The 24,005-nt window shown below is 41.6% G+C and overlaps 1 protein-coding gene across 1 annotated transcript in view; it reads left to right on the top strand.

The window, feature by feature from the left end:
- Positions 1–16,041, top strand: part of fam49ba (family with sequence similarity 49 member Ba) — a 40,074-nt gene extending 24,033 nt beyond the window's left edge. The window contains exons 6-11 of the mRNA XM_035800588.2: positions 10,853–10,930; positions 13,375–13,491; positions 13,881–13,960; positions 14,235–14,361; positions 14,734–14,804; positions 15,547–16,041. Of these exons, the coding sequence (XP_035656481.1) occupies positions 10,853–10,930; positions 13,375–13,491; positions 13,881–13,960; positions 14,235–14,361; positions 14,734–14,804; positions 15,547–15,616 (543 nt within the window). The 3' untranslated portion in view covers positions 15,617–16,041. The remainder of the gene's footprint in view (positions 1–10,852; positions 10,931–13,374; positions 13,492–13,880; positions 13,961–14,234; positions 14,362–14,733; positions 14,805–15,546) is intronic.
- Positions 16,042–24,005: the final 7,964 nt, after the last annotated feature.

Below are 24,005 nucleotides of genomic sequence, written 5' to 3'. Positions count from 1 at the left end.
ATATACCACGCAGCCTGGCTACCGCACAATATACCAATATACCACACAGCCTGGCTACCGCACAATATACCAATATACCACACAGCCTGGCTACCGCACAATATACCAATATACCACACAGCCTGGCTACCACACAATATACCAATATACCACACAATATACCAATATACCACACAATATACCAATATACCACACAGCCTGGCTACCACACAATATACCAATATACCACACAGCCTGGCTACCACACAATATACCAATATACCACACAGCCTGGCCACACACCAACAGCCTGGCACAATATACCCTGGCCTACCACAATATACCAATATACCACACAGCCTGGCTACCACACAATATACCAATATGCCTGGCTACCACACAATATACCAATATACCACACAGCCTGGCTACCACACAATATACCAATATACCACACAGCCTGGCTACCACAATATACCAATATACCACACAGCCTGGCTACCCACAATATACCAATATACCAACACAGCCTGGCTACCACACAATATACCAATATACCACACAGCCTGGCTACCACACACCAATATACCACACAGCCTGGCTACCACACAATACCAATACCACACAGCCTGGCTACCACACAGCCTGGCTACCACACAATATACCAATATACCACACAGCCTGGCTACCCACACAATATACCACACAGCCTGGCTACCACACAATATACCACACAGCCTGGCTACCACACAATATACCAATATACCACACAGCCTGGCTACCACACAATATACCAATATACCACACAGCCTGGCTACCACACAATATTAACAACCGACCATGTCTAATGAACCAAGCTAATTTCACTTCACCTCTTTCTCTATGGCAGTGGTTCCCAAACTTTTTATAGTCCCGTACCCCTTCAAAAATTCAACCTCCAGCTGCGTTCCCCCTTTATCACCAGGGTCAGCACACTCACAGATGTTGTTTTTTGCCATTATTATAAGCCTTCCACACACACACTTTACGATACATTTATTATACATAAGATTGAGTATGAGTTTGTCACAACCCGGCTTGTGGGAAGTGACAAAGAGCTCTTATAGGACCATGGCACAAATAATAATATAATAATCAATCATTTGTTCATAACAAATGGTGATTAACTCAAAACACAGGTTAATGAGAAGGTGCGCTTGAAAGGATGCACATAACTCTGCAATGTTGGGTTGTATTGGAGACTGTCTCAGTCTTAAATAATTTTCCACACACAGTCTGTGTTGTACAATCCATGTGTGCAAAGCTCTTATAGACTTACCGCGAAAGTCTCAACTGTAATTGCTGCCAAAGGTGATTCTAACATGTATTGACTCAGGAGGTTGAATACTTATCTAATCAAGATATAGTCGTGTTTTATTTTTCATGAATTTGTCTTCCACTTTGACATTAGAGTATTTTGTGTAGATCGTTGACAAAAAAAATGACAATTGAAATCCCATTTTATTCCCTTTTTGTAACAAAATGTGTCAAAAGTCAAGGGATGTGAATACTTTCGGAAGGTACTGTAGATTGACTGATCTCTACCAACCTCCCCATGTACCAGACTTCTGACTGTCAACTGCACTCCTATGGATATGAGAACCACCTTTCTGCCCTTCACCTCAAGTTGCACTCTTTCTCTCTGTTTTTGATCTTTAGGATTATTCATGGGAAGAAAGGGCAATAGAGAGAGAGGGGAGAGGGTAGTTCTCCCTTGATTGTATACCCTCCAACTCTTTTAAATGTTTCTCTTTAAATGCTCATACCCGAGCTGACAAGGTAAAAAATCTGTCATTCTGCCCTGAGCAAGGCAGTTAACCCACTGTTCCCAAGGTGCCGAAGACGTGGGTGTCGGTAAAGGCAGCCCACCACACCTCTCTGATTGAGGGGTTGGATTAAATGCGGAAGACACGTTTCATAAGTAGGAAGCCGAAAGAGAAGAGATTAGTTGTCAAGTTTGTTTTTAACCAAACGACAGAGGTAAGCGCAGAACATTGTTTGGGAATGGGTTATATATATATTTTTTCCTACTGGTAAGAATTAGAAGAGTTTCCATGTTTTAGTCTGCGGTTGTCAGCGACTGTATCCTCAACTCCTTTCAAATGCACATTCCCTCTGCATAGCGTTATTTTCGCAGGGAGAAAATAACGATATTCTGAATGAAAGACTACAAGAAATCAGAGATCATGAGGAAATAGTATGGATGAAACACTAAATCGATTTTCTCAATGATCTCCACTGTGGTCATTTTTTTGTATAATGGTATTAAGTGTAAATTATCAGCGACAAAGAAAGTGATAGAGATATGAAATGAATGAGATGATACGGAGAGAATGAAAGAGGGAGAGAAGATGACAGGGAGAATAAATTGAATCAAAGTTTATTTGTCACGTGTGCCAAATACAACAGGTGTAGGTAGACCTTACAGTGAAATGCTTACTTACAGGCCCTAACCAATAGTGCAATCTTTAAGTAAAAAATAGGTATTAGGTGAGCAATAGATAAGGAAATAAAAAACAGTAGCGAGAAATAATAACAGTAGCGAGGCTATATAGCGAGGCTATAACAGTAGCGGGGCTATATAACCAGCTTATCCAGAGATACAACCTCTCTTATCACTCAGTGCCTGGGCTTACCCCCGCACCCCACCATACCCATTATGCCTTGAATCTATTCTACCACGCCCAGAAATCTGCTCCTTTTATTCTTTAGCCGTACCCTCATCCCACTCCTCCTCTGTTCCTTGGGTGATGTAGAGGTAAACCCAGGCCCTGCGTGTCCCCAGGCACCCTCATTTGTTGACTTCTGTGATCGCAAAAACCTTGGTTTCATGCATGTCAACATCAGAAGCCTCCTCCCTAAGTTTGTTTTACTCACTGCTTTAGCACACTCCGCCAACCCGGATGTCCTTGCCGTGTCTGAATCCTATCTTAGAAAGGCTACCAACAATTCTGAGATTTCCATACTCAGCTACAAAATGTTCCGTCAAGATAGAACTGCCAAAGGGGGAGGAGTTGCAATCTACTGCAGAGAGAGCCTGCAAAGTTCAGTCATACTTTCCAAGTCTATACCCAAACAGTTTGAACTTCTAATTTGAAAAATGAACCTCTCCAGAAATAAGTCTCTCACTGTTGTTGCCTGCTATCGACCCCCCTCCGCTCCCAGTTGTGCCCTGGACACCATTTGTGAATTGATCGCCCCCCATCTAGTTTCAGAGTTTGTTCTGTTAGGTGACCTAAACTGGGATATGCTTAACGCCCCGGCTGTCCTATAATCTAAGCTAGATGCCCTCAATCTCACACAAATAATCAAGGAACCCACCAGGTACAACCCTAAATCCGTAAACATGGGCACCCTCAGACATTATCCTGACCAACTTGCCCTCCAAATACACCTCCTCTGTTTTCAATCAGGATCTCAGCGATCACTGCCTTATTGTCTGTTTCCGCTATGGGTCTGCAGTCAAACGAACACCCCTCATCACTGTCAAACGCTCCCTAAAACCCTTCTGCGAGCAGGCCTTTCTAATCGACCTGGCCCGGGTATCCTGGAAGGATATTGACCTCATCCCGTCAGTAGAGGATGCCTGGTCATTCTTTAAAAGTAATTTCCTCACCATCTTAGATAAGCGTGCCCCATTCAAAAAATGCAGAACTAAGAACAGATATAGCCCTTGGTTCACTCCAGACCTGACTGCCCTTGACCAGCACAAAAACATCCTGTGGCGGACTGCAATAGCATTGAATAGTCCCCACGATATGCAACTGTTCAGGGAAGTCAAGAACCATTACATGCAGTCAGGAAAGCAAAGGCTAGCTTTTTCAAGCAGAAATTCACATCCTGTAGCTCTAACTCCAAACTCCACAGGTGCACCTCAGCCACGCTCAAGGTACTAAATGATATCATAACCGCCATCGATAAAAGACAGTACTGTGTACCCGTCTTCATCGACCTGGCCAAGGCTTTCACCTCTGTCAATCACAGTGTTCTTATCGGCACACTCAATAGCCTTGGTTTTTCTAATGGGAAAAAAAAAAAAAAAAAAAAAAAAAAAAAAAAATCGCTGAAGTTGGAGACTTTTATTTCCCTCACCAACTTTAAACATCAACTATCTGAGCAGCTGACCGATCACTGCAGCTGTACATAGTCCATCTGTAAATAGCCCATCCAATTTACCTACCTCACCCCCATACTGTTTTTATTTACTTTTCTGCTCTTTTGCACACCAGTATCTCTACTTGCACATCACCATCTGCTCATTTATCACTCCAGTGTTAATCTGCTAAATTGTAATTATTCGCTCCTATGGCCTATTTATTGCCTACCTCCTCATGCTTTTTGCACACACTGTATATAGACTTTCTTTTTTCTACTGTGTCATTAACTTGTTTATTGTGTTTTTGTCTTGTATATTGTTTACTCCATGTGTAACTCTGTGTTGTCTGTTCACACTGCTTTGCTTTATCTTGGCCAGGTCGCAGTTGCAAATGAGAACTTGTTCTCAACTAGCCTACCTGGTTAAATAAAGGTGTTCTCAACTAGCCTACCTGGTTAAATAAAGTGTTCTCAACTAGCCTACCTGGTTAAATAAAGGTGTTCTCAACTAGCCTACCTGGTTAAATAAAGGTGTTCTCAACTAGCCTACCTGGTTAAATAAAGGTGTTCTCAACTAGCCTACCTGGTTAAATAAAGGTGTTCTCAACTAGCCTACCTGGTTAAATAAAGGTGTTCTCAACTAGCCTACCTGGTTAAATAAAGGTGTTCTCAACTAGCCTACCTGGTTAAATAAAGGTGTTCTCAACTAGCCTACCTGATTAAATAAAGGTCAAATGAAAAATAAAAATACAGGCACCGGTTGGTCGGGCTAATTGAGGTAGTATGTACATGTAGATATGGTTAAAGTGACATATATGCATATATGATAAACAGAGAGTAGCAGTAGCGTAAAAGAGGGGTTTGGTTTTGATTACCTGTTCAGGAGTCTTGGCTTTCGGGTAAAAGCTGTTGAGAAGCCTTTTGGTCCAAGACTTGGCACTCTGGTACTGCTTGCCATGCAGTAGTAGAGAGAACAGTCTATGACTGGGGTCTTTGACACCTTCCTCTGACACCGCCTGGTGTAGAGGTCCTGGATGGCATGCAGTTTAGCCTGTTTGATGGTTCGTCGGAGGGCATAGCGGGATTTCTTATAAGCTTCCGGGTTAGAGTCCCGTACCTTGAAAGCGGCAGCTCTAACCTTTAGCTCAGTGCGAATGTTGCCTGTAATCTATGGCTTCTGGTTGGGGTATGTACGTACAGTCACTGTGGGGACGACGTCGTCAATGCACTTATTGATAAAGCCAGTGACTGATTGAGTGTACACCTCAATGCAATCGGAAGAATCCCGGAACCTGTTCCAGTCTGTGATAGAAAAACAGTTCTGTTGTTTAGCATCTGCTTCATCTGACCACTTTTTTTTTTGTAGACCACTGGTGCTTCCTGCTTTAATTTTGGCTTGTAAGCAGGAATCAGGAGGATATAATTGTGGTCAGATTTTCCAAATGGAGGACGAGGGAGAGCTTTGTACTCATCTCTGTGTGTGGAGTACAGGTGATCTAGAATGTTTTTCCCTTTGGTTGCGCATTTAACATGTTGATAGAAATGAGATAAAACTGATTTAAGTTTCCCTGCATTAAAGTCTCCGGCCACTAGGAGCACCGCCTCTGGGTGAGTGGTTTCCTGTTTGCTCATTCCCTTATACAGCTGACTGAGTGCGGTCTTAGTGCCAGCGTCCGTCTGTGGTGGTAAATAAACAGCCACGAAAAGTATCGACGAAAACTCTCTTGGCAAATAGTGTGGTCTGCAGTTTATCATAAAATACTTCACGCTAGCAAAGTCTAGAGGCTTCCTGAGATTTCGTGCACCAGGTGTTGTTTACAAATATGCACAGACCGCCCCCCCTCTTCTGTTCTATCTGTTCTATCTAGCCGGTGCAGTGTGTATCCTGCTAGCTGAATATCCATGTCATCATTCAGTGCAATGCAGAAAAACGAACCAGGGGAACTGAATCTGAGAGGGACTGAATATAAACACGAGAAAGAGGAGACAAGAGTCAGATAAAATAAGGCAGAAAGGGAGGACAATGTGTGTTTCAATCAGACAAAGTATTTACTTGTACTTGCCAACACCCGCATGCATATTGATGTTTGGCAGTCTCGGAGGAGTAACTGCGTTGGAGCTGTCAAAACGTTGAGCGTCTTCTCTTGTGGTCATTATCATGAAGCCACACCCTTTCCACCTGCGTATTATGTTCAGAACAAAAAAAGTGTAGGCTATATAGAAACAGTGATGCTCAAATTGAAAACCATTACCCCAAATTATACGGATCTCTATCAGCCTAATTTGAGGTGTAGATTACTTCACAAGTGTCCACACTTGTAACACGGCTGCATGAGATTTCTACTAATGCAACTCGGTGCATCCAATGGCAATGTCCGCTTTAGGTGTAATGCCGGGAGCCACTTGTGGATCTTCACAGCTCTAACACAGTTCCACCTCCGACACTGCCAAAACAACAGCTATGCGAGTGTCGGCTAGCTGGGATATGAATTTAGGCCGACGTGAGGAGGAAGGGAGAGCGAGATGGCAAGAGCACTATAGAAAACTAGAGGGGGAATAATAAATGTTAAGGAAAAATTACAGTTGGAGTAAAGGCAGCTTGTATACAATAGGTTCCATGGAGGTAAATATCACTTCAAAATGGAAAGGATTTGTCCTGGAGGGGAAGCCTGGGTCATTAGTGAATACCTTTTTAAATGCAAGCTGTGCTGGAACACAGGTATATTCCCTCTCCTCCCCCCATCCACACTGTCTTCCTAAAACCTCATTCAAACCTTTAATTGACAATACCATACATGATTTTGTAATGGAGTTTGTATTAGTATTTAGCATTTTATTACGATCCGACAATTAGCTGCTTCCAAGGTAGTGACTACTCTTCCTGAGGGCCAAACAGGAAAAAAAACACAACAAATGCAATATACACAACAAATACAATATGCAGTGCCTTCCGAAAGTATTCAGACCTCTTGACTTTTTCTACATTTTGTTACGTTATTCTAAAATGGATTAAAAAAAGTTTCATCCTCAGCTATCTACACACAATACCCCATAATGAAAGTGAATACAGGTTTTTAGAAATGTTTGCAAATGTATTAAAAATATAAAACATAAATACCTTATTTACATACAATACCAGTCAAAAATTTGGACACACCTAGGGTCTTTCTTTATTTTGACTATTTTCTACATTGTAGAATAACAGTGACGACATCCAAACTATGAAATAACACATATGGAATCATGTAAACTCCAGCAAAAAAATAAACGCCCCTTTTCCAGGACCCTGTCTTTCAAGGATTTTGTAAAAATCCAAATAACTTTACAGATCTTCATTGTAAAGGGGTTAAACACGGTTTCCCATGCTTGTTCAATGAACCATAAACAATCAATTAACATGCACCTGTGGAACGGTCTTTAAGACACTAACAACTTACAGAAGGTAGGCAATTACGGTCAAAGATATGAAAACTTAGGACACCAAAGAGGCCTTTCTACTGACTCTGAAAAACACCAAAGAAAGATTCCCAGGGTCCCTGCTCATCTGCGTGAACATGCCTTAGGCATGCTGCAAGGAGGCATGAGGACTGCAGATGTGGCCAGGGCAATAAATTGCAATGTCCGTACTGTGAGACACCTAAGACAGCGATACAGGGAGACAGGACGGACAGCTGATCATCCTCGCAGTGGCAGACCACGTGTAACAATACCTGCACAGGATCGGTACATCCGAACATCACACCTGCAGGACAGGTACAGGATGGCAACAACAACTGCCCGAGTTACACCAGGAATGCACAATCCTTCCATCAGTGCTCAGACTGTCTGCAATATGCTGAGAGAGGCTGGGCTGAGGGCTTGTAGGCCTGTTGTAAGGCAGGTTGTAAACCAGACATCACCGGCAACAATGTTGCCTATGGGCCCAACCCACCGTTGCTGGACCAGACAGGACTGGTAAAAAGTTCTCTTAACTGACGAGTCAGGGTTTTGTCTCACCAGGGGTGATGGTAGGATTAGCATTTATCGTCTAAGGAATGAGCGTTACACCGAGGCCTCTACTCTGGAGCGGGATCGATTTGGAGGTGGAGGGTCCGTCATGCTCTGGGGCGGTGTGTCACAGCATCATCGGACTGAGCATGTTGTCATTGCAGGCAATGTCAATGCTGTACGTTACAGGGAAGACATCCTCCTCCCTCATGTGGTACCCTTCCTGCAAGCTCATCCTGACATGACCCTCCAGCATGACAATACCACCAGCCATACTGCTCGTTCTGTGCGTGATTTTCTAAAAGACAGGAATGTCAGTGTTCTGCCATGGCCAGCGAAGAGCTCGGATCTCAATCCTATTGAGCACGTCTGGGACCTGTTGGATCGGAGGATGAGGGCTAGGGCCATTACCCCTAGAAATGTCCAGGAACTTGCAGGTGCCTTGGTGGAAGAGTGGGGTAACATCTCACAGCAAGAACTGGCAAATCTGGTGCAGTCCATGAGGAGGAGATGAACTGCAGTACTTAATGCAGCTGGTGTCGTTCCACTTCATGATTGTGTCCCACTTGTTGTTGATTCTTCACAAAAAAATACAGTTTTATATCTTTATGTTTGAAGCCTGAAATGTGGCAAAAGGTCGCAAAGTTCAAGGGGGCCGAATACTTTCGCAAGGCACTGTACATAACACTACATCATCCAATACATTATACACTGCATCATACACATAGCACAACATAATACATTACATAATATACATAGCAATACATAATATACAGTACATAACACTACATAATACAATACATAATATACATAACATTGCATAATACAATGCATATTATACAGCACACAACATATTATACAATACATAGACTACATAATACAAAGCACAATATACATAACACACTACATAATACAATACACTATCATACAATACATAATGCAATATACATAACACACTACATAATACAATACACTATCATACAATACATAATACGATACATAATGCAATATACATAACACACTACATAATACAATGCATAATGCAATACACTATCATACAATGCATCATATACATAGAAGAAAGTGATAGAGATATGCATATTATACAATACATAGACTACATAATACATAATACAATACATAATGCAATACACTATCATACAATGCATCATATACATAGAAGAAAGTGATAGAGATATGCATATTATACAATACATAGACTACATAATACAAAGCACAATATACATAACACACTACATAATACAATACATAATGCAATACACTATAATACAATACATAATGCAATACACTATAATACAATACATAATGCAATACACTATAATACAATACATAATGCAATACACTATAATACAATACAATACACTATAATACAATACAATACACTATAATACAATACAATACACTATAATACAATACATAATGCAATACACTATAATACAATACATAATGCAATACACTATAATACAATACATAATGCAATACACTATAATACAATACATAATGCAATACACTATCATACAATACATCATATACATAGCACAACATAAAACAATCCATAATATACATAGCAATACATAATATACAGTACATAATAGAATACATAATATACATTACAATACATTATACCATTCAAAATATATAAAAATGTGTGTCTTTTCCCCGTTGTGTCGTAAGGTGTTCTTTTATCCGTTCTTTTCTGTTTTTATTGCTCGCTTGAGTTACCTGGGGTGGCAGAGCATCCATGTAGCCGTGGCTCTATTTAATACTGTGTTCCCCAGCCTCTGTTCTGGACTTGGGGACTGTGAGTAGACCTCTGGTTATGTGTGTGATACCAGTTAGTGTCCAAACTGTGGGCCAACTGCTGGAACAGACAGTTCGGTACCTTCGACACATCAACACCTCGCACAAAGATCAATAGTGATGCAGTCAATCCCTCTTCAACTTTGAGCAAGGAGAAATTGACATGCATGTCATTGACATTAAGTGCAATAGGTGGACAACTGAATGCTGCTCTGTTCTGGACCAACTGCAATCTGCCTATGTCCTTCTTTGCAGCACATGACCACACATCTGGACAGTAGTCCAGGTACGACTAAACTAGGGCCTGTAGGACCTGTCTGGTTGATTGAGATGTCAAGAAAGCAGAGCAATGCCTTATCATAGACAGACCTCTTCCCATTTTAGTACCATTGAGGCTATATGTTTTCTACATGACAGTTGGTTATCTAGGGTGAAACCCAGCAGTTTAGTCTCTTCAACTTGCTCAATAGCCACATTATTGAATAATAGATCCAGATGAGGTTTAGGGTTGAGCGAAGCTTTTAGTTTTGGAGATAAATAGCACCAGCCTATTAGTAGTTACCCATTCTAGATTGATTGGTAATCTCACTCCTCGGCTTGAAATGCCATCAAATTGCTATATTTCGTCTGTGCAGCTGGCTACGGTGTTGTTATGTTTGTTTGCGAGACAGACGATACAATGAATTGTGAACAAGAACGATATATTTTTAAGCAAGCTAAGTGTTGCTGTCACACTTTTGTTCCAGCGCAGCATGAACACACCTGTTTTAAATAGTCAACTAACCATCAAGACAGTCAGAGTTCAGTCAGACAGGCTAAGTACTAATAACTGGATTTCAAATTGGCACAATCCCTCCTCAACTCCCCACTGTGGGACATTGAAGATAATCATGAGTGATTTTTGTGTTGACTTTTGCCCCCTCTACTACAGATGACGAACCCTGCCATCCAGAATGATTTCAGCTACTACAGGAGAACACTCAACCGCATGCGCATCAACAATGTTGCCGTGAGTTCACATTTACATTTAAGTCATTTAGCAGAAGCTCTTATCCAGAGCGCCTTACATTTGTGAGTGCATACTTTTTCAAATCAACTTTTGACTGATACTGTATATATATATATATACACACACACACACACACACACACTTAAACATACCCACAGCAAATGGATTCTAACAGTAGTACATTAGTCACCTCATCCTCCCATTGGTCAACGGGAAAGCCCCATGGGCGTTGACGAGACAGGGGGATCATTGACCTTGTGTCTCCAATGAAGAGCCCATGCGACTTGTGAATAATTACTTGAGGGCCTATGTAATGAGGCAGAAGAGCGCGTGTAAAATGACACGCAAATGACACGTAGAATGCATGTAGAACAGCACAGCAAGTAGTGTGCTGACTGTGTAATGTCTTATTACAGTTTTGATAGAATGAATTGCCCAAAATTCACAAGTTGCACTTGTAGTCAGAAGTTTACATACACCTTAGCCAAATACATTTAAACTCAGTTTTTCACAATTCCTGACATTTAAACCTAGTAAAAACTCCCTCACTTGAAGTCAGAAGTTTACATACACCTTAGCCAAATACATTTATAGGGTTGAGGTCAGGGCTTTGTGATGGCCACTCCAATACCTTGACTTTGTTGTCCTTAAGCCATTTTGCCACAACTTTGGAAATATGCTTGGGGTCATTGTCCATTTGGAAGACCCATTTGCAACCAAGCTTTAACTTCCTGACTGATGTCTTGAGATATTGCTTCAATATATCCACATACATTTCCTTCCTAATGAAGCTATCTATTTTGTGAATTGCACCAGTCCCTCCTGCAGCAAAGCAGCCCCACAATATGATGCTGCCACCCCCGTGCTTCACGGTTGGGATGGTGTTCTTCGGCTTGCAAGCGTCCCCCTTTTTCCTCCAAACATATCAATGGTCATGGCCAAATAGTTATATTTTTGTTTCATCAGACCAGAGGACATTTCTCCAAAAAGTACAATCTTTGTCCCCATGTGCAATTGCAAACCGTAGTCTGGCTTTTTATGGCGGTTTTTGAGCAGTGGCTTCTTCTTTGCTGAGCGGCCTTTCAGGTTATGTCGATATAAAACTCATTTTACTGTGGATATAGATATTTTTGTACCTGTTTCCTCCAGCATCTTCACAAGGTCCTTTGCTGTTGTTCTGGGATTTATTTGCACTTTTCGCACCAAAGTACGTTCATCTCTAGGAGACAGAATGCGTCTCCTTCCTGAGCGGTATGACGGCTGCGTGGTCCCATGGTGTTTATACTTGCGTACTATTGTTTGTATGGATGAACGTGGTACCTTCAGGTACACCTCCAATTGACTCAAATTACATTAATTAGCCTATCAGAAGCTTCTATAGCCATGACATAATTTTCTTGAATTTTCCAAGCTGTTTAAAGGCACAGTCAACTTAGTGCATGTAAACTTCTGACCCACTGGAATTGTGATACAGTGAATTATAAGTGAAATAATCTGTCTGTAAACAATTGTTGGAAAAATTAATTGTGTCATGTACAAAGTAGATGTCCTATCCGACTTGCCAAAACTATAGTTTGTTAACAAGACATTTGTGGCGTGGTTGAAAAATTATGTTTAATGACTCCAACCTAAGTCTATGTAATCTTCCAAATTCAACTGTATTTTGCATACGAATTTGAAATTATATACTAAATTAAATATTTGTAAAAAAAACAACATATTTTTTAAGTGCAATATTTAAGGATATAGCCATAAGTTTTGATGCTGGTGTTTTTCTGTCCGGCCTTCTTGTGAAGTATGGTGTTATATTAACACTTTAAAAAATACTTTTTAAAGAATGATAAAACATTTATGACATCCTAACAGCACTAATCCTGTTGTATACTTCTTTCAATTCTATTTTTCTTCGAAAGACACCAGGGCCAGGATTCAATTAGATCAGCTGTATCCCATGTTAGCCGACAGACACATAGCTTTTCATTGCTTTTGTTTAGGCGGTGTCTGAGGTATAACTACATTAGAGCTGTCAAATACACAAGTGGCTCCTTACGTTACTTGGACATTGCCATTGGATTCACTAAGTCGCATTAGTAGAAATCACATGCAAGTTTGAACACAGGAATGAATGCATGATGTACTCTACACCTCAATTAGGCTGATAGAAATCCCTATCAGTTTCTTTAATGATTTTACATTTGAGTGTCATTATTTCTAGATAGCCTGACTTTCTTGTTTAGAGCTTCTAACTCTTGCGGGTTATACGGACGGTGTTGTTTTGTGACAATGACCATAAGATCAGCCATGCGGTCACCGATTTAACAGCTCTAACGCAGTTACATCTCAGACACCGCTGAAACAAAATCCATGAAAAGCGACGTGTTTGTCTGCTAACATGGGTTACCCCTGATCTGATTCAATCCTGGCCCAACTCTTTTGCTTTCAAGGCAGAGGAGGAGAACGAAGTCAACAATGAGCTGGCCAATCGGATGTCTCTGTTCTACGCCAATGCCACGCCCATGCTGAAAACGCTAAGCGACGCTACAACAAAGTTTGTTTCAGACGTAAGTGAAAAAGCATTACATTGTTTAAGAATAATAGCTCCTATTTAATAGTGTGAAAGTCCTGGATAGGCAGTTAACTGGACAACTTGATGATACTTTAGTTGAATTGTAATTTGCCAAATGTAATGGAACAGCATTTGTCTCTGATAAAGAGGGAGCTACAGTATCGGTTTATTTGACAGTGATCATGGAAAACAGACATGGCAAAATATGTTAGCGACGTAGTTTATTCTCATCTTCTGGCTTATCGTACAGCAGTTTCTTTCAACAGTATCGTACAGTCAAATAAAATTGCACCGTTTAGTGCTGTTTTGCTTTAGGAAAACATCAATGTGAAAGGTTACAAAAGCTTGTGTCAATAAGATGGTGTTTTCTGTTGATTTGACCAGAACACAGATCTACCCATTGAAAACACAACAGACTGCTTGTGCACGATGGCCAGCGTGTGCAAAGTCATGCTGGAAACTCCGTGAGACAGACCATCTTTTCTAGTCCAATTTATTTTCCCCTCTGTGACATTCATGAAAGTCAAATCACAAATGACTCTGTACTTTACTTTCTACCATGAAGTCTGTCTGCTTTGTTGCACCTGCTTTGAGGTTTAATTTAAACATGATCTAAAAATGCTGTTTTGTTTTTTGGTTTGTCTGTGTGTTTGGGGGCATGCATGTGACTGCGTGTGTACGCTTGTGTGTCTACACACGTGTCTTTGCGCACGCGTGTGTGTGTGTGTGTGTCCACAGGGAATACCGTAGCCGTTTTGCCAGCGAGGATACTGTGTCCTTCTGTTTGCGTGTGATGGTGGGAGTGATCATTCTTTATGACTACGTTCACCCTGCTGGAGCCTTCGTCAAGTCCTCCAAGATCGAGGTGCGTTAACAGAGTTCTAATGACAGTTATTGTGGCCGTATGTATCAAGCGTCTCAGGGTAGGACTGCTGATCTAGGATCAGGTCTCCCCTGTCTATGTAATCTGATTCATTGTGATCTAAAAGGCCAAACTGATACTTAATCGTATATAGAATATATCACTGTTGTATCAACAGGGAGGGGAAACGTTGTTCTAGTCCAACAACACACATTAAATAATCCACTAACAACCAGCCCATGATTAGTTGAATCAGGTGTGTTACTGCTGGGCGAAAACAAAAAAGGTGCACCTCCTAGGGATCCCGCAGGAATACATACGGGGGACACTGACATATGGAACCATACATGTGTAACTGACTTTGTTTTGATGTAGATGAAAGGGTGCATCAAAGTCTTAAAGGACCAGCCTCAAAGCAGTGTGGAAGGCCTGCTAAATGCTCTCAGGTAAAGTGTCTTCTCTGTCCTATACTATGCTATGGTTATCTGCCATCTTGAATGTAGAATAGTGTGTGTGTGTACTTACATGTTAAATTACTTTTCAATGACAGGGGTCACAACTTCCGTGTCAAAGGGCCACACTAACACACCTGACTCATGTAGTCAACCAATTTATTTATGGGTCTTCAAAGTTGACCATGATTAGATTAATCAGATGTGTAAGAGTTTGGCATTGCAGCCACCCATGACTGAAGTTGTCCACCCATGTTATATTACATTGTTTGTGTTTGCGTTTGTGTTTATTAAGGATCCCCGTTACTTCCTGGTAAGGCAGCAGCTATAACACATTAAGTGTGTGCCCTCAGGCCACTACTATACTAGCATGTTGTTGATTTGTTCTTGAACACTGTTTTGCCAGAAGTGATGATATTTTATACTGACTAAGCCACTCTGTTCAGTCCACATGCTTTTGTATGTTATCTATTTTTATGTCCTGCAGGGAGTTTATTTATGAGGCACATTTCTGTGAAGCAGACAATAAAATGCTTTCTTATCTATGTTATCTAACCCTCGAGTCCAGACCTTTCCATCAGTACATCAAATGACTCAGCAATTCTTCAGAGCAAATATGTGGATGTTAAGATGATTTACATCATTTAGCTGCAATCAACTGTTAATATTGTTTTTCAGTAACACTAGAGTTGTTTTGGATAGATGTTCAGACTGTACACTCTTTCTTCACGTTCAGGTACACAACAAAACATCTGAATGACGAGACTACCTCCAAGCAAATCAAAAATATGTTGCAAGTTAACTGAATGTTTTTAAAGAGCATCCATCGTTCTGTCGTTTCTGGAATGAGGATGATCTTCTATTTCCAGTGAGAGGCACCGTGTTTGGTACTGTTGTAAAGAAATCATTCATGTAACAAGGCCATATCAAGTAGCAGCTACTGACTTAGTGTCTCGTCAGCTGGATGTCTGGACATTTGCGGATCAGTAAGGAAAGTCATTTCACTGGAACATTTTGACTGAAACAATCATTTGTAATAATTTCACAGTATGAGGTACTTTACTGAAGAAGATACTGCTCAAGGGACTTGATTTTACATGATGGGAGCATACATCTTGTATTAGAATTTTTACAGGGGGAGTTTTACAGTATTTGTATAATATAATGTCAAGTTATTTTTCAATGACAATTCATGTGAGAGGGAAAATAAAGCTTTTGTGATTTTTCTAAAGCTTTTCTCTGATCACTTATTTCTTAATAGATTTACGGGTTCAAATAATGTGTCACCATTACTGACTCTTGCCTCACTATTGTTACGGTTTTCTTCCGTTGAAGGAGAGTCGGGCCAAAATGCAGCGTGGTTAATTCGATACATCTTTAATGAAGAAAAAAAAACCACGAACGATACAAAAACAACAAACGGAATGTGAAAACCTATACAGCCTATCTGGTGAACACTAACACAGAGACAGCCACAAAACACTCAAAGAATATGGCTGCCTAAATATGGTTCCCAATCAGAGACAACGATAATCACCTGCCTCTGATTAAGAACCGCCTCAAGGCAACCATAGACTTTCCTAGAGAACCCTACTCAGCCACAATCCCAATACCTACTAAAACCCCAATACAAAAACACACCACAAAATAAACCCATGTCACACCCTGGCCTGACCAAATAAATTAAGACAAGCATACATACTTCGACCAGGGCGTGACAACTATTTAAGTACAAACTATTTCCCTTATGAATACCACACCCTACAACCCCATGAGAAACATGAACAGTTTGGGAAACTCTTTCTCAGAAACGCAGTCCTAGGCCATTTAGTAGTTCTTATGAAATGATGTAGGGTTAATAGATCATTTGGTAACACTTTATTTTATAGCCTGACACAACTAGGGCTGTGGCGTTTCACAACATTTCGTCAGCCGGTGATTGTCAAGCAAATAACTGTCAGTCTCACGGTAAATGACCATTAATTAACAAATACATTTAGCATCTCCTGGCTTCCACACATAGCCTAACAAGCCACTAATGCAGACCTTTAGAACATCTACATTTTGCGAAGTCTAATAAATCCATGTAATATAGCCTACACCTTCACAATAAATCCATTATTTATTTATAAGAAACATGACATGAAGAAAATGTAGTCTATTTCAGAAGAACAGAATAGCATACTCTGAGTTGTCCTTATGTTAGGTCCTGATCTGTCTTTGCCATGTGGCTGTGTACTACACTAGTTCATTTAGCAGACAAGATCTGCTTGGGGCTCAGAGCTGTAAAACAGTTCGAGAACCGCAAATGTGTCACGTCTGCTTCCGCTCTCCCCCCCTTTGCGCTTGAGTGCGCCAGGCTGCCCTGCATCACGCACTCCTATCATCCATTACACACACCTGCCTTCCCTCATCACGCGCACCAGCGATATTGGACTCACCTGGACTCACTCAATCACCTGTTTATTATCTCCCCTATATTTGTCTGTTCCCCGCCTTCTGCATTCATAATTTTTTTGTTTGCGTTACCTGTTTGCTGACGCTGTTCCTGTCTCGTTCCTTGTGCGTTATTTATTAAATGTTTTACTCCCCGTACCTGCTTCGTCTCTCCAGCGGCATTCCATGTGACAAAATCCTCTCCTACTTCTAACTCGATTCCACTGTGCCTCCGATGATGTAGAGAAAGACGCAGTAGTTCGTTGGTGGGATGTGTTAATAAAGGAAAGTGGCCCAAGGTAGTATCCTCAGTAGCTACTGTAGAGAAGCCCAGTCTCATAGAACACCCTGGATTATCCTCTTTGTCATTTAGAATTGTCGCATCAAAAACAGCATGCAGTCTTGAAGTATTCTTAGCCAGAGCGAGATGTTCTTTTCAAATCAATTCAAATTAAACAAAAGGCGTGGACTAACAGTGACATGCTTACTTTACGAGCCATTCCGATAATGCAGAGAGAAAAAAATATATATATAGTAGAACAAAAAAATTCCACAATGAGTAATGATAACGTGGCTAAATGCACGGGTCACCGCTACCATGTCCATGTGAAGGGGTATAATGTAATTGAGGTAAATATGTACATATGCTTTGCTTTGTATTGGCCAGGTCACAGTTGTAAATGAAAGCAGCATCGCTGGTGCAGGCAGCAATTGGTTGAAGAACATGCATTAGTTTTACTAGCATTTAAGAGCACTTGGAGGCCACGGAAGGAGTGTTGTATGGCATTGAAACTTGTTTGGAGGTTAGTTAACAGAGTGTCCAAAGAAGAGCCAGACATATACAGAATGGTGTCGTCTGCGTAGAGGTGGATCAGAGAATCACCAGCAGCAAGAGCGACATCATTGATGTATACAGTGAAAAGAGTCGGGCCGAGAATTAAACCTTGTGGCACCCCTATAGACGGGCCAGTTTGTCAGAGGTCCGGACAACAGGCCCTCCGATTTGACACACTGAACTCTATCTGAGAAGTAGTTGGTGAACCAGGCGAGGCAGTCATCTGAGAAACCAAGGCTGTTGAGTCTGCTGATCACAATGCGGTGATTGACAGAGTCGAAAGCCTTGGCCAGGTCGATGAAGACGGCTGCACAGTCCTGTCTTTTATCGATGGCGGTTATGATATCGTTTAGGACCTGAGATGCACCCATGACCGGCTCGGAATATACCAGGATCTGTGCCAGGCCCGCCACGTCTGTTGACTCATCCAGCTGGAACGCATAGAACTCACTGGCTTGTATGTGGCGCAGTAACTGTTTCAAAACATCTCCCGCCATGTCACTGATGCGTCATTAAACAGTGTTGTTTGATGAAGGAATTGTCTGTAGTTTGTTGGGCCTTTTCTCCCCATTATTGACCCAGCCATATCCGCAGCAGCAGGAAGAATTAAGTCCTCCTCAATAGTATGGGGCTTGCCTGTCCCAGCCACTTGGTAGCTCACCATGTACGACGCTTCTAGCCCCTTCTTATTAATGGTATCTGTTGCTTTTATACAGTGGGGCAAAAAAGTATTTAGTCAGCCACCAATTGTGCAAGTTCTCCCACTTAAAAAGATGAGAGAGGCCTGTAATTTTCATCATAGGTACACTTCAACTATGACAGACAAAATGAGAAAGAAAATCACATTGTAGGATTTTTAATTAATTTATTTGCAAATTATGGTGGAAAATATTTTTTGTTTGAATTATGTCTGAGTATAACAGAACTCATATGGCAGACAAAAACCTGAGAAGAAATCCAAACAGGAAGTGAGAACGCAATTTAGAAAACAGTGCCATTGGATGTCCACCTTAGATATGGATGAGAATGCACTTCCTAGGGCTTCCACAAGATGTCACCGTCTTTAGATTCTGGTTGTATGATTCTATTATGAAGGAGGGGCTCATAATAGCTCTTTGGGTGGGTGGTCTGGCAGAAAGCCTCGGTCTCATTACGCATTACGCGCGGTCACAAGAGATTGTTCTTGCGTTCCTATGCTTTTCTTCAGACAATGAAATTCTCCGGTTGTAACCTTATTGCTGATTAATGTTTAAAACATCCTAAATATGGATTGCATACATCATTTGACTTGTTTCTACGACCTGTAACATAACTTTTTGAGATTTTGTCTGGAGGAATTGCTCGTGCTTTTTGAGGATTGAATGCTGGGCTGAACAAGCTAACAACAAGTGGCTAAATTATGGTCTTTATGGAAATTTATGGAGCAAATCAGTCATTTATTGTCGAACTGGGATTCCTGGAACTGCCTTCTGATGAAGATATTCAAAGGTAAGTGAATATTTATAGTGTTTTTTGTAGCTTCTGTTGACGCCAAAATGGCGGCTATTTCTTTGGGTTCTGAGCGCCGTTCTTAGATGATTCTTTTTCTGTAAAAAAAAATTGAAATCTGACAGGAGTTGCATAGGGGATACTTTTATATTTAATTCTGTGAATAACACTTGCATCTTTTATCAATGTTTATTGTGAGTATTTCTGCAAAATCACTGGATGTTTTGGAATCAAAACATTACTGCACGTAACACGCCAATGTAAACTGAGATTTTATATATATATATATATAAATTATCGAACAAAACACACAATACATGTATAACATGAAGTCCTATGAGTGTCTTCTGATGGAGATAATCAAAGGTTAGGGAATCATTTTATCTATATTTATGCTTTTGTGACTGAAATATCGCTCTGTGTGTTTTTGAATTTGGTGGTCATCTAACATAAATATATGTTGTGTTTTCGCTGTAAAACATTTTTAAAAATCGGACACGATGGCTAGATTAACAAGATGTTTATCTTTCATTTGCTGTATTGGACTTGTTAATGTGTGACAGTTAAATATTTCTAAAGAATATTTTTATCAGCTGAATGGGAGGGCGTGTTCCCTTCAGGGAACTCCTTGTGCCACCCTAGCCCCAACAGGATAAAATCATACAAAATAAATAGTCACGAGCTACTCATATACAGCCTCTAAATGTTTTTATTGTCTTGGCAAAATTTGATGATTTGTTTTGGCTCTGTTGTTTGCAGTGTTTTAACGGTTTTAAATGAACTTGTCTCAGCAGTACTGTACATAATGGATACAAAGAGGGTAGAAATAGCTTATTTGGTCGACATTACTTGCCAAGCCAAGCAGAGCTGTTTCATTTGAGATACAAATATCGAGTGCTTTTTCATTTGGCGCCTACTGACGCCGCTTGGCTACATTGTAAATATGAAGCATACGGGGCTCAGCCGGGACTGTTACTTTTGTAACTGAATGAAACCATTTTAACAATGTGATTTAACCTTGTTGAAGTTGGGAAAATAGATGGCAAAAATGTAGAATGATGTTAAAGGCCTGTAAAACAGCTTGGGGAGGAAAAATATTTCACTGTTTTAGTCATGTAATAATGGACCTACTGATTATTTCTCAGTATCTATTTGCGAGCTAGTCATTGACAGATGGCGAGCTACAGGAACGTTTGGTAGGCTGATGAAAGGCTACTCAGAATCAGTCTGCTTTACTGAGAAGCCTAATCAGACAAGCCTGTGCTCATCATGGTTCTGACGGTCAAATTGAAATGACAGAATTAATTTGCTTGTGATGCATACAGCTCAAATGATACGCAACAACACAATTGGACCAACACAATTGGACATGAAACAACGATACAAACGTAAGAACAGCACAACAAAACACTTTTCTTTTGCAGGTGCGTTTTCATTTTATACAGCAGTGTGGCAACTAGTGCTTTCTAACTGCACTGAACCAAAACAGTGGTGCGCGGGAGTGAAGAAAAACTTTCCAGAGCTCAAAACCACTCATATTGAGTCGATGGGGGGGTTACAATTTAAATCTGGTAATTATCATATATAATATGGACATACAGTGCCTTCAGAAAGTATTAACACCCCTAGACTTTTTCCACGTTTGGTTTTTACAGCCTGAATTCCAAATGTATTCAATTGTGATTTGTTCCATCACTGGTCTATACACAATACCCTATAATGTCAAAGTGGAATTATTACAAATACTCAGAAAAAAACTAAACAACTATTTTTCAGGACCCTGTCTTTCAAAGTAATTAGTAAAAATCCAAATAACTTCACAGATCTTCATTGTAAAGGGTTTAAACATTTAGGACACTAATGAGGACTTTCTACTGAAAGGAAGATGCCCAAGGTCCCTGCTCATCTGCATGAATGTGCCTTAGGCATGCTGCAAGGTGGTATGAGGACTGCAGATCTGGCCAGGGCAATAAATTGCAATGTCCGTACTGTGAGACGACGAAGACAGCGCTACAGGGAGACAGACAACTGATCGTGTAACAACACCTGCACAGGATCGGTACATCCCAACATCACACCTACCGGACAGGTACAGGATGGCAACAACAACTGCCCGAGTTACACCAGGAATGCACAATCCCTCCATCGGTGCTCAGACGGTCCACAATAGGCTGGGAGAGGCTGGACTGAGGGCTTGGAGGTCTGTTTTAAGGCAGATCCTCACCAGGGTGAAGGCTAGGGCTATTCCCCCCCAGAAATATGCTTTGGTGGAAGAGTGGGGTCACATCTCAAATCAAAGTTTATGCGCCGAATACAACAGATGTAGACCTTACAGTGAAATGCTTCAGTGTGTACATGTAGATATGGTTAAAGTTACTATGCATATATGATGAACAGAGAGTAGCAGTAGCATAAAAGAGGGGTTGGTGGGTGGTGGGACAAAATGCAAGATAGTATTTAGCAGTTAGCAAATGAGTGGGAGCACTGGTTGGTCGGCCCAATTGAGGTAGTATATACATGAATGTATAGTTGAAGTGACTATGCATATATGATAAACAGAGAGTAGCAGCAGTGGAAAAAGAGGGATTGGGGGGGGGGGTCACACGATGCAAATAGTCCGGGTAGCCATTTGATTACCTGTTCAGAAGTCTTATGGCTTGGGGGTAAAAACTGTTAAGAAGCCTTTTTGTCCTAGTCTTGGCACTCCGGTACATCTTGCCATGCGGTAGTAGAGAGAACAGTCTGATTGGGGTGGATGGGGTCTTTGACCATTTTTAGGGCCTTCCTCTGACACCACCTGGTGTAGAGGTCCTGGATGACAGGCAGCTTAGCCCCAGTGATGTACTGGGCCGTAGGCACTACCCTCTGTAGTGCCTTGCAGTCAGAGGCCGAGCATTTTCTGTACCAGGCAGTGATGCAACCATGCTCTCGATGTTGCAGCTGTAGAACCTTTTGAGGATCTCAGGACCCATGACAAATCTTTTTAGTTTCCTGAGGGGGACTTGGCATTGTTGTGCCCTCTTCACTACTGTCTTGGTGTGTTTGGACAATTCTAGTTTGTTGTTGATGTGGACACCAAGGAACTTGAAGCTCTCAACCGGCTCCACTACAGCCCCGTAGATGGGGCGTGCTCGGTCCTCCTTTTCCTGTAGTCCACAATAATCTCCTTAGTCTTGGTTACTTTGAGGGATAGGTTGTTATTCTGGCACCACCTGGTCAGGTCTCTGACCTCCTCCTTATAGGCTGTCTCGTCATTGTCGGTGATCAGGCCTACCACTGTTGTGTCATCTGCAAACTGTGGTGTTGGAGTCGTGCCTGGCCATGCAGTCGTGGGTGAACAGGGAGTACAGGAGGGGACTGAGCACGCACCCCTGTGGAGCTCCAGTGTTGAGGATCAGCGTGGCAGATGTGTGGCTACCTACCCTCACCACCTGGGGGTGGCCCGTCAGGAAGTCCAGGCTCCAGTTGCAAAGGGAGGTGTTTAGTCCCAGAATCCTTAGCTTAGTGATGAGCTTTGAGGGTACTATGGTGTTGAACGCTGAGCTGTAGTCAATGAATAGCATTCTCACATAAGTGTTCCTTTTGTCCATGGGGGAAAGGGCAGTGTGGAGTGCATTAGAGATTGCATCATCTGTGGATCTGTTTGGGCGGTATGCAAATTGGAGTGGGTCCAGGGTTTCTGGGATAATGGTGTTGATTTGAGCCATTACCAACCTTTCAAAGCACTTCATTGCTACGGACGTGAGTGCTATGGGTCTGTAGTCATTTAGGCAGGTTGCCTTTGTGTTCTTGGGCACAGGGACTATGGTGGTCTGCTAGAAACATTTTGGTATTACAGACACAATCAGGAACATGTTGAAAATGTCAGTGAAGACACCTTCCAGTTGGTCAGCACATGCCCGGAGCACACGTCCTGGTAATCCGTCTGGCCCCGCAGCCTTGTGAATGTTGACCTGTTTAAAGGTCTTACTCACGACGGCTACGGAGAGTGTGATCACACAGTCGTCCGGAACATCTGATGCTCTCGTGCATGCCTCAGTGTTGCTTGCCTCGAAGAGAGCATAGAAGTGATTTAGTTCGTCTGGTAGGCTCGTGTCACTGGGCAGCTCACGGCTGTGCTTCCCTTTGTAGTCTGTAATAGTTTGCAAGTCCTGCCACCTAAGACAAGCGTCAGAGCCGGTGTAGTACGATTCAATATTAGCCCTGTATTGACGCTTTGCCTGTTTGATGGTTCGTCGCAGGTTATAGCAGGATTTCTTGTAAGTCCCGCACCTTGAAAGCGGCAGCTCTACCCTTTAGCTCAGTGCGAATGTTACCTGTAATCCATGGCTTCTGGTTGGGGTATGCACATACAGTCACTGTGGGGATGACGTCCTCGATGCACTTATTGATAAAGCCAATGACAGATGTGGTGTACTCCTCAATGCCATCGGAAG

This window comes from Oncorhynchus keta, chromosome 23, assembly GCF_023373465.1.
Source record: "Oncorhynchus keta strain PuntledgeMale-10-30-2019 chromosome 23, Oket_V2, whole genome shotgun sequence".
Classification (NCBI taxonomy): Eukaryota; Metazoa; Chordata; class Actinopteri; order Salmoniformes; family Salmonidae; genus Oncorhynchus; species Oncorhynchus keta.
This window is presented reverse-complemented; position numbering and strand designations above follow the sequence as displayed.